Here is a 12935-nt window from a genome sequence, read left to right on the forward strand (position 1 = left end):
TACATCAGGGGGACTGGGGGAATTCTTTTTAATTACCATAGCCCCACATCCATCTCCTCTTCTTAACGTTCAATTAAAACCGCACAATGGGCCAATTCTTTATTTTCCCGATATAGCTTGGATTGGACCAAATGGGATTGCCGGCAGTCGGACTGCTAGCGAGCGTTCGTGTGGAGTCGATGCAGTTGTTTATGGCACACAGTACAGACTGTTGGTAAAGAACACAACCGTGGCTTTAGCAATCAATCTTTTAACGCAAATCAGTCGCCATCACGGAGTATAAATACATACAGTGACTAACATTAATGCGTTTAAATTCTAACCACACACACTTTTAATTGATAACACATTAGAGTTATCTGTATATCTCAGTAGTGTCCCAGTGGTGGGGTCAAGAGTGCAATGCTGCGCATAAAAGAGAACATGAAACCTAAATGTACTTTTTACCCTTTAAGCTAATTAGCTTTTAAACAGACAAGGGTAGTGATGGTGTCTGATCCATGTATTGATCGCTGGGGCGTCCTCTAACCACGCTATTCTGACCGATCAATGGACACCTGTCCCCAACCCGCTACCCGTTATGGTGTGGGTTGTGCATTCGGTTTACATTTCACACTTTGATAAGTGACGACAAGGGCCAGCAGGGGACAAACCGCCTCCTGGAACGACACATGCTGCTGCTGCACAAGCCTAGTGATGAGATAACAATGCAAGGAAACAACGAAGCTGAGGGCTGGCTTCTCATTATCCCTCGTAGGGTCAGCTCAGCGGGCAGAATGTGTTGTAGTCCAGCATTAAAGTCGTACGAGAGGCCCCACGCAGCCGCATCAGCTACCAGGGAGCGGGTCAATGGGGTCCGATATGTTGAAGTGTTCTTACCGGACACACTCTGTCGACTGGAGTCGGCCTCCCCATTACTGGTAGTGGTGTTGGTGGGGGCGCTGCTGTCCACTCCGCCCAGCAGGGGGCGCAGGTGGCTCACGGACACCTGCTCAATGAAGGAAGTCCCGTACTTCCTGAAGTACCACCACTCAAAGATCTGTCACAGACAGACAGACAGACAGACAGACAGACAGACAGACAGACAGACAGACAGACAGACAGACAGACACCAAAACAAACACATTAATGGAACGTTTTCTCGAGTCTCATTACTATCCCTGCTTTTCTTGCTGCGTTTGTCAACTTTATAAATCGGTTATTTTCTATAAAATACCACACCCGTGAGAAAAATGACTTCCACAATCAAATACAGCATATGTTTATAGTCATGCTTCTTGCTGTTCCCTATAGCCCTGGGAAAATTAAGCTCCTTCCCTAAAAGCATGCTGATGAGCAAGGCACATCATAGCAGAAGCAATGGCAGTATTCAATTGCACAATTGTGGTTGCACAATGCGAAAAAAGGAAATATTTGCAACTTAAAACCAAAAAAACCCTATTCTGTACTTTAGTATTATTTCCACATCTTTGCCCTTCTCAATAGCCATATCATTGTAGTGCAGTATTCACCGTACAGCTGCATGCCCTGCCCAGACCCAGCACTGCTCTACTGGATTCATGGTTCTCACTAAAGCTGCATCGTATAAACATGTCCCCATGCTTAATGTATGATGGGAATGATTATGATCCATCCCATTAGGCCAGTCTATTTTAGCCTGGCCCTCTCCTGGATTGGCTGTCAGGTCATTGGCTCATTGATCATGTGACCTCGGTTTTTTATTATAGTCCTTTTTCAAATGGTCAACGTGTTCGTTCATTTTAACGGGGAAGTTGTTTGTGCTTCTGTGGGGAAGCTGTGTGTGTGTGTGTATGTTTTTGTGGGGAAGCAGTGTGTGTGTGTGTGTGTAGTATTTCTGTGGGGAAGCCGTGTGTGTGTGTGTTTGAGTGTGTGGTGAAGCCGTGTTTTTGGGGAAGCTATGTGTATGTGTGCGCTCACCCGTGTGAAATGTTTTTTGTGGGGAAGCTGTGTGTGTGTGTGTGTGTGTGTGTGTGTGTGTGTGTGTGTGTGTGTGTGTGTGTGTGTGTGTGTGTGTGTGTGTGTGTGTGTGTGTGTGTGTGTGTGTGTGTGTGTGTGTGTGTGTGTGAGCCCCAGGGGTTCAGCTGAAGCTGGACTACAGCCCTCTGGAGCAGCATGGTCAGAGAGGTGAGGACAGCACTGGGCCCTTACCTCCACAGCCAACACCAATTTATGGCTAGAGAGTCCGGCACTCAGTCCCTCCACACAACCAATACACCCGTAGGACACAAGCACCACACCACACCAACGACAGGCCCCAGGGTCCCAGGCTGTAAGCAATGGGGTCCCATGTACTCCCCTAGCCCCCAGGGGAGTGGGACTGGCACCACGTGTTCCTCGCCCGATCTGCTCCCAAGATCAAGACCGTCCCCAGCTATGAGTCTGTTGGTGCTTGATATGTGTGGTTACCCTGAGTACTAACGAGACATAATGAATAGGGATGTGTTCGACTTCAGGAATGAACGACTGCATTGAGGTAAAAATGAACTAAATCCACAAAACGCTAAAGAACTGCAGAGCCAGTCAATGAAAGCTGACTGCATCGAGTAATGCTCCTCTCCAAGCTCTGTGAGGAGGTATCAACGCTCTATCAATACCTCTCGTCAATAGCAGGGAGAGACGGTGTCCGTCTCTCAGATACACAACGATGTGGATAACCAGCGCCACCGATATCAGTACCCCGCAATAAGAGGGGGCACAGCTGTGGGGAAAGGAGGGCGGGTCTTACCAGGATGAGTCCTGATATGAGGGATGAGGTGCCAGTCAAAGCCACGTAGAACTTGGGCGTCAGGGTGTTGAGAAACATGCTTACTGCAAGGGAGACAAGAAGAAGATACAAAGCGTTAGCACAGTATCACTTCAATACACATTTAAATGTCTAATCATCGTCAGGACAGTGTCCAAGAAGAAAGAAACAAACCGAACCCTAACTCAACAGCTGGGCCACTGTTCAGCTTCCTTTGAAATGTTGCAGGATGAACACAAATAATCATTGTGTCACAGACACCCAGATTACTGCAGGCGGCCTTCCACACACACACACACACACACACACACACACACACACACACACACACACACACACACACACACACACACACACACACACACACACACACACACACACACACACACACACACACTCTATACCAAAGAGACCACTTGTGTCTGTACGTCAATGGGACACTGACCCGAGAGTCATTAATGGCATACAGTATATATTATACAGTATAACAACTAGCGAGAGTTATCTACTGGTCAGATGAGGATAAATGGGTAACTCAATGTGTCAATATTTATATCTGTTCTATTTTACCCACTGTCAATGTAAAACATATTTTCATTGTTTATGAATCACTTTTTTTCAATGTCTATAATTGAACAATTATTCCAAAAATGTAAAATACCCATAGTTGCGTATATTATTATGGTCTTCTATCTTGCTACTTTCCATCACCGCAGTCATAGAACATGCTTTCAATATGGGGAACCGTCTTTATTAATCTAAGTCGTTCCCACCACTTCCTTCCACAAAAACTCCTCCAAGACTTTAGCTCACGCTGACGCTGTCGTATAAAATAGTGCAAAAAAAAGATATCAATGTTACTTTTGGATGACAACATTTGAACATCTTTTGCGCATAATGTCTCCCAGCCGTCGAGCTCACACGGTGTAAATATGTTTACAATATGGTAATACGGTGCTAGGGGACGTAAATAATCCCAGCACAGAGAGAGAGAGAGAGAGAGAGAGAGATCTCCTCCTCTCATGCATTGCGTAAGACATTTGTTTTTCGGTGGATATTTTTATCTCGAGCTCAGGCCCACACACTCGCTGGGGTTAGGCCAATTGGAAGGGCGACCGCGAAGGCAAACCATCTGTTACGTGTCGAGTTCTGTTCTGATAATCGAAGGGGTTTCTGAAAGACTACACGGAAGAGGCTTGTGTCAGTGAACTCCCACTACTGTGCAGAGGACCACAGAGCGATCCAACGGAGCCCTGGTCCTGCACCATCCATCATCACATGGACCATGGGGACGGACTGATTAGATGAGAGAGCCCAAAGAGAGGCGGACTAGGACAAAATAAATAATGGAAATAACACACTGAGACTACACACCATATGAGATACTTTTCTAAAATACCTGGCTGCCGTTTAGGCTTCAAACCGATTATGACTGTTGTGATAAATGCCTCTGAGCCGAGATCATCTGTAGGGCCGTGCCCATTGACCCTCCCCCACGCACACACGGCCTAAAGGTCACCACGAGCTAGGAGACAATGACCTTTACTGAGGAGGACACAGCTGACCTGAATGATAATACACTGGTCCATACGCTGATCTGAATGATAACACACTGGTCCATACGCTGATCTGAATGATAACACACTGGTCCATACGCTGATCTGAATGATAACACACTGGTCCATACGCTGATCTGAATGATAATACACTGGTCCATACGCTGATCTGAATGATAACACACTGGTCCATACGCTGATCTGAATGATAACACACTGGTCCATACGCTGATCTGAATGATAATACACTGGTCCATACGCTGATCTGAATGATAACACACTGGTCCATACGCTGGTCTGAATTATAATACACTGGTCCATACGCTGATCTGAATGATAATACACTGGTCCATACGCTGATCTGAATGATAACACACTGGTCCATACGCTGATCTGAATGATAACACACTGGTCCATACGCTGATCTGAATGATAACACACTGGTCCATACGCTGGTCTGAATGATAATACACTGGTCCATACGCTGATCTGAATGATAACACACTGGTCCATACGCTGCTGATCTGAATGATAATACACTGGTCCATACGCTGATCTGAATGATAATACACTGGTCCATACGCAGCTGGTCTGAATGACAGACACTGGTCCATACGCGGCTGGTCTGAATGACAGACACTGGTCCATACGTATATAGATGATCACAAACACTTTCAACGTCATGCAGCGCCCTACTCAAACAGGATGTCTTTGTAAAGCTCTGGTCATAATGTGTTACGCATGGCTTGTGAATAAAACTCTTAAAAACCTCTCTGTCTTAGCTCCTGCATCAGAAACACTACTACTAACCCTAATCAGCATGGCTACATAAAGGATCAGTGCACCAGTACAATTGTCACAAATTTGACCACAACCCTTCATAACTCAAAACTATAGCCACTTTTTGACACCATTACGGACTGATTTGGCATCCACAACATTCACAATAGATACACGTCGCGTGCACACCGAGGCCCTTGACTTGTATGGCCGGTAGATGAAGGGCCTCATTGGAGTGTGTCAGGGTTAGGGTTAGGGTTAGGGTTAGGGTTAGGGTTAGGGTTAACCCTAACCCTAACCCTGTCAGGGATGGAGGAACAGCCATGAACTCTACGCCAGTGTGGGGGACGAACACATCCAACCTGCGTGTGGTGAGCAATAACAGCTGGGAGGTGTGTTTATATGTGTTTGTTTTATACGTGTACTGTAAGTGTTGACACACGCAGACACTTTAAAGTGTGTGAGTACCACTACTAACAAGTGCAGCCTCTGTGTATCAACAAGGTCTTTAGGAGACAGAGGACGGCCCCAGAGTAGCACCTCGTCACGGTGGCCCCCTGCACGGTAACGCCTCCAGTCAGAGTCAAACTCAATCTGACGCCACCACATCCCAGCTGGCCCTGATCAATGCAATGCCAAAACTGCAATATAAATAATAAAAGCATGAATTTTCCAGTAAAATAAATATATACTTTATGCTTGATTTTATAGTCAACATAATTCCAATGAAATAGTAAATCAAATATAGATTACATTTTATTTGTACATCAAATACGCCCTAATACCATTAGTACACAAAGACATAAACGCTAAGTAAACTAACACACTGAATTAATAAAACACATACTGTAAAGGCTGCATATTCTCCCTAACAAACATTGAACTATGACCTAAAACACCCACACACCACAAACCACCGACTTGATGAATAACAACATGAATGCACAAGCCACCTGCCATACTCAAACAAAGGCCACACACACACACACCCTCTGATACACACCAACCCATACAACCAACTCTGACATACACACACACACACACACACAAGATTAATATACTCTTTTACAAGCTGAGGTTAGGGAGACTAAACACACACACACACACAGTCTCCAACACTTTCTCACACCATCACTAACACAGCCCGTCAGTTAACACACACACACACACAGACACATTAGGCGTTACCCTCTGACAGAACAGTAGCCCTAGTGAAGCTCACCCTCCATCCACTGGCCCATCAGGCTCTGCCCGCTCCACGACCAGGCCGGCCTCCTCACACACGTCCCCACACCGGCTGCTGGCTTCAGGCTGCAGCAGCGCTCAGCAGCCAACCATCTCGCTTATGGTTTGCTTGGATGTATAAACAACGTTTTGTGTATTCTCCTCCCCCTGTCCCGGCTCCCCCCTCAACCCCCCACCACCAGAACCCCGCGCCCAGGACACGCCCACAGCCTGGCCGCAGATTGGCTGATGCACTTTGAGCGACGGCAAGGCCTGGGTGATTGTGGAACGTCGTTGTACAGCTTTCTCTCTAGTAACGGAATAAAGGAGGGGGGGTGGGGTGGGCTTGGGTCAGAGCACAGCCAATCAATATCTGAGGATTTAATGAGATGGGGGAGGTTCTGGGGGAGGCGGGCTGCCGGGCCTCTTCCTGAAAAGGTAACCATGACAACGGCTGAATGCCCCGACAGCAGAGCCGTGAAGGAGCCCTCTCAGTAATGACCCACAGGTTCAGTCTGCCAACACTGAACAGCCTAATGTCTTACAGCAGTGCCCACCTGGGGAAGCACTCGGGCAGCCACGCTGATAAAGCAGTCGCAAAGATTTGAATCTCCAATTCACAATCCATGTTTTATTTACGCGGCAGCGCACAAAATGTGTTATTCATTTGATATGAATCTTATTCCTGTTGTTCAGCAGAGGGCTGCATGTTGCACATGCAAATATTCAAACAAAATGGAAGGCTTGGTGTCACAGCGAGATCACCACCAAAATATCTGTTCCTTACAGCAAGAGATGTGCTCCTTACAGCGAGACCCTCCATGGGGTGCCACCTCTGTTGCATTAGTTAATGATTTGTTGCCGTTAAAGTACATTTTATTATTCCCAGGCATGGCTGCGATGGTGCTTGTCTTAAGCACCAATCTGCTTCAGTTTCCCCTTTCCTTATTTTCTTTCCTTTATGAGTTACTATAGAAATGTGAATGTTACCTCGGTTAGTCTTTACATTCAAATATAAGATCTTTTCGTGAGATGTTAACTAGTTTGTAATACTTTGCTCAGACTTAATGCCAAATCCGAGGCTCTCTTTAATCCATCTGGATACAAAACAGATCACGAATGCTAAAAAGCTATCTCAAAGGTAGTGCAACGCAGAAGCGACAAAAGTTCAGTACAGATCAACACTACTTGGTTCACCAACGGTATGAAAACCTGTTGAAATCCGTTATCTAAAGGATATCGGGAATAAAACCAACCCGGGCAGTTCTTCACGTCTTCACTCACGGACAGAGCCCAGGGAAGGCTGGTATGCACTCAGCTGATCCTGCTCCTGTTCAGTGGAACACACTCGTAGGACCACCCCGTCTTCTTGTCGCATGACAAGAGAGCCGGTCCTCGGCAGAGCCAAAATACAGGTCACTCAGCACCCCAGATAGAGGGACCTCAAGAGCCACACTCATCCCCATGTGAGCGCTGGGATGTTCACAAATGTTGGTTCTGACAACAAAAAACTCAAACTGGACAAGGACATTTCATTATTTTGAGCGCTTTATAAAAGCTAAAGTCCTATTTGATAAAGTCATGAATCAATGCATCTTCACTTCTGTTAGAAGGCCTTCCTTAGTAACCTCTCTGTGAAATCTTCCAAAAAGGTAACGGTTATTGATTGAGGTCAAGTCCCTCCCTCGTTTAAACGTCAAGGATTATTCTCTACCCCAGCTATTGATCACATCTTTTTCCTTCTAACTTTGATTATCTATGTACTTTGTCTCCTTATTTTCTAAAGAGTATTTGTTAGCCTTATAAATCTGATTTGATTGTGATTATTGAAAAGGGATGGAACTCTTATACAAGCCCATTGGGCTTCGTTCCCTCCATGCGCCATTGATGATAATGTGTGTGTCTGAACTGAAGGATAAAGTAGGGTTTACCTCTAGGGCATGGCCAGGGGACCTCTCTCTTATGACTCATGTCTCTATCTTAGCGTTATGTCCAGTTGCTGATCAAACAAGTGTTTTCTCTAAGTCTTCCTGGGTTCACTAGCAGGGTGTAGCACCCACCACACACAGGCTGTCCCATTGGAGAGGTGTGGAATCATGCAATCCAATCAGAGAGTGGGGGAAGGTAGGGGGCAGTGTTGGGATGAATTGTGGAGTTTGGCCTATCTACCTTCTTTAAAATATTTAAGTAGGTTCTACGCTTGGAGCCTTGATGGATTTTTCATCCCCATTACAGTTTACCATGATGATAATGACGCATGACTAAGGATACGGTGTAGTCCTTGGTCAATCATTTGTGAGAGACCACTGCATGCCAGTATTTGCTAAATTCCTGACTTTTCTTTTGACAGGAATTTAGTAAACCTTGACTAGAATTAAGAGCAAAAGAAAGTCTCATAACTATACTTTTCATACTTTCTGAGCTGAATACAAGCGGTTTAACAAGAAATTTGCAAAAAACAAACAAACACATGTAAACTCTATTGATTTGTTTACACCTAACCCTGAACCTGTTTTTGAGGAACCCCTTGAATAAAAGGCAGCTTGTCTCAAGGGGTCCATCCTTCAGAAAGACTCACTCTGGGGAAAGGCCCTCTTGGTCTGTTGAGAAGCCTAGGCAAGACGCATTGAGACAGTCGTGCAGACGAGAGACAGAGAGGGAAACTGTGAAATTAAAAGGCATAAAAAAAAGACGTAGGAACATGATGGGGACCAATTGAGGCTTTCCCTTAACAAGATCCAAGCTAACTGGTGATATTATCAGAGCTCAGGACTTCCTTCCTCGTCCACAAACTTTAACAAGGCCCAAGTCCCCAGACGGAAGAAGATGATATGCAAATCTGTGGATGTGACAAATGGAATACACAAAGAATGAATCACATGAATTTAAAAACATGTTTCATCCACTTCATTTCGCAGTAGAATGTGGCAGAAGGTATTAGTTGAATTAGTGTATAATCCCATGAAAGTCAGAATCGTGTTTTGGTAACCTTAGAATGAGTCTATTACATCTACGTAGGGAGCTCGCTCTCTTCCATGGAGTGGACCATGTTGCAGCAGCCAACAACAGCTCTGAGAACCCGTTGTTAAACAATGCGTTTTGGCCTCAGAGTTCTAGGAAGGAGGGGGTGTTGTCCCCATGACTACGACCCATTCGTGACTTTTTCAAGTACCATCACTGTATAGGAGTGCAATAATGAGAGATTAGGTTTATGAAATACACCATACAGCGTGGCATTATACCATGAAGCTTAACCTCCCCCCTTGGACATCAACATCAACCACTGGTTGACGGAGGTCCACAAATCCACATACACCGTGGTGGCGTCATGGACCAGTGTCCTAGAAGCTTAACACTCTCTCCGACACACCTCATATTTCCAGTGAAGATGAGCATGTGCCATCCTTTCTCCAAAATATCCTATGTATTTACCAGAGGATTCAATTATAATGAGTTTCACACACTTTTTAATCCAAGTATAAAAATAGCGTTGCAAATGGCTATTCACGGAAAAGGGGATTATGAGTGGGTGTGCATATTATTTTTATACATCCATGTACTGAAGACATTTGTTTTTTATAGGTTGTTTCCGTTTCCCAAACTGAAAGTAGGCTATACATTTTTCTGAGAAAAACTGTTATGATAATACCTTCATGTTATCAACAGCAACCTCTATTCACCTACTGTGGGGCAAGTAAACAATGGCTTGTAGTGCCGACTGCTATCGAGATAAATGATCAATACATACAACGCAGAGCAATAATTATAGGTCTGTGAATTTAGTTTAACAGTATTGCTGCCATAGGAGGAATGTGTGCTGAGAAACGTAAATACATTGTTCAGATAAATTCAGATGGTTGGAATCTGTTACCACCACACCATTAGCATTCAGTAAATTCTACATACTGAACCGCTAAAGCAAAATTATAGGAGAGCATAAACAGAAAATGAACAATATAAATGATAGAGGAAAAAAGTGGTTTGTTTGACCATGCCTGATGCCGGTAACGAAAGGCAACTATTCTGAGAGCGTTCTAGAATACCCCAATTGGATTCAGTCAAGAAAATACAGTCTTGATTCAAATCATTCTGCTCCAACCCAATATTTCTCCCTCCTACACCATAGAGTCAATAGTACAAGATTAAACCACTCACATGTCTGTTTATATGGTCAGTTAACTGGCTCGGACCATCTTTCTATAAAGCAATAACAAACCAGACAGAATTCTACGGAAATTACTTTATAACCACACCAACTAAGTGGTGACTGGTATAAATACTCTGATTAAATCACATAAATACATGATAAATATAGAACTGTTTGGAGTTCTGCAATGGTGCAAGTCGACAATTCAACCATATCAAAGTCACGCCTAACCAATGGAAAGGCGAGGGGTAAAATGACCATGTTGTTTAATTTCACCCCAACTGGGTTGGCCAGTCATGGGTACACTGGGACCATTAAAACACCGTTTCTTGATACCATCATAAGCGAGTGAGGACCCGGCAGCACCCCAGTTCTGGATGGATGGCGGACAGAATCCACTGTCGTCAAACGAGGATACCGTTTGTTCAAGTATAGAAATGCCAGATGATGTCTGGCATTAAAAGCAATTGTTTTGAATAGATTTATTCTGGTACCTCTGGGCTGGTTTAGCTGACAGTACGGTTTGACTTATCATCGTAGATGATTCAGTTGGCTTGTTATAAAACAACAAAAGATGGCATCCCACAGCATAAACGCGAAGTGGTACGGTCGGCTGTAATTACTGTATTAATACTAGATTTTTAAAGTTGCCATCGGTTGGGGCCTTTCCATACCCCTGTGTTTAATGGCACAATGTATACAGTATGTTTCATTCAAAATTACAAACTGGTTGCACATTTACTATCAATCCACAGACTGAGGGAGAGACGATTTGATTTCAACAGTTGAGTAATTTTCAAATGCTGAACAAACAATAAGCAGCATTCCTACTTAAGATGTTGCATTTTGCCTCGATATAAGTGTGGTTTCCCTCACGTGAATTGAACCACCTCATCACCCAGATAATGGGTATCGATGTTTTCAAGTCATAATGTCCCACATAAAAGAAATATGGTTTGGATGAAGGCAAAACCATTAAACAACGTAATGTTGAGGTGTGTTTTCACCTTGTACTATCATCTATAGGGGTAGTTACGCTAGGATAAGAATTCAATGGGGGACTGCCCTTTCGGATTCTCTGGAATCATCTGGAATAAAGCGCTCTTTGGTTTGACGACGTTCCACAACTATCTGAAGTCGGAAGACCAAAATAGCAGTAGTCAGCAGTAACCACAGAAACACGATCCCAACCACCGTTTGGCTCTCTTACACCAGGGTTGCCTCGGCAACAGAGGCAGCTGCTCTGCGTCATAGTGCTGTTTGGCTTCCATCAAATGGCCATTTTGACTGAGCACCAATCATGTCCCCAAGCATCTGGACACCTGGAATGCACGTCCCACACACACACACACACACACACACACACACACACACACACACACACACACACACACACACACACACACACACACACACACACACACACACACACACACACACACACACACACCTTATATTAATGCGTTTAAATTATAGATACTTAGAGACATATGCAAGCGCCTAACCAAATGTGACTTCCTCAGCTAAAGGTGAGATGAACCATCAAAGCCAGAGATGGAGGATAATGTGTTGACAGGCTCAGCTAGGACCTACATCTAACCTTGCCTAGCACCATGAAGCGAGGCTACTGCCTGAGTTCTTCTTCCCAGTTAATCTGTGCCTCTCCTTGTCACTTTAAAAGTTAATTATTGCAGCCAGCCAACATGTTTTCCCAAAACACATTAATAACTAATATTGTGGTGGTGAGCCATGCACCAAAAGAGGAAAGTCGATAAAGTCAGCACAGAAATGAAAACCAATTATGCAGCTCTGCAGCTAAGAGGGACCCAAAACACTACGCTTCCGTCATGTTTGTTGTCAACCATTGATTTGCCATCTCCTCCTTGGTGCTTCTATTCACAATCAACCTTGGAAAACCCATTTGTGTGCATTTCCCCAAAAAGACTCCTCCGCTTCTCAAAGATGCAGTAGAGCTGTCGAGATAAGGTGGATGGCTGAGGCAGAGACACCTTTGCTTCCTTCACAGGTTTGATTCGCTCTTCCTCCCCATCAAATAGAAAACCGAGGTGCAAATCATAAAGATCCCAGATAATATCACCGACCTTACAGACCAACCCTATCAAAGTAATAAAATAGATTATGCTCTTTGATGACAGCCTAAGCCAAGATTTGACGGGGATCTTAGTTAGCGTGATGATGAGATCATTGGGATAACACCAAAACTGCACTTGCTCAACACATTTGTACACGCTAGTATACAAGTATACAGTGGCTGAAAGGTGCTCGAAACAACCAGATTTACAGGAATATACTCCAAAAATGATTCTTGATTATAAACCTGAATTACATATAATAATGGTGTTAATGTGATTTGGCCATTAATTATAATATATATATATAAATATATATATATATATAAATTACTTGAGTATGCGAGGAAGTAAGGATCTTTTTAATCAGTAGC

General features: G+C 44.2%; 1 protein-coding gene across 9 annotated transcripts in view; it reads right to left on the bottom strand.

Annotated features, from left to right (window-relative positions):
• LOC130388554 (suppressor of tumorigenicity 7 protein homolog) overlaps nt 1–12935 on the bottom strand; it is a 36480-nt gene that overhangs the window by 14344 nt on the left and 9201 nt on the right. For 8 of the 9 annotated variants that reach the window (XM_056597896.1, XM_056597890.1, XM_056597889.1 and 5 more), the window contains 2 exons: nt 2747–2829; nt 880–1039 (listed from right to left, as the gene is read on the bottom strand). In XM_056597896.1, the coding sequence (XP_056453871.1) occupies nt 880–1039; nt 2747–2824 (238 nt within the window). In that variant the 5' untranslated portion in view covers nt 2825–2829. Of the gene's footprint in view, nt 1–879; nt 1040–2746; nt 2830–6322; nt 6452–12935 lie in introns of those variants that run through there. The other variant, XM_056597891.1, reaches the window with a different exon arrangement.

Source organism: Gadus chalcogrammus, chromosome 9 (genome assembly GCF_026213295.1).
Source record: "Gadus chalcogrammus isolate NIFS_2021 chromosome 9, NIFS_Gcha_1.0, whole genome shotgun sequence".
NCBI classification, from domain to species: domain Eukaryota; kingdom Metazoa; phylum Chordata; class Actinopteri; order Gadiformes; family Gadidae; genus Gadus; species Gadus chalcogrammus.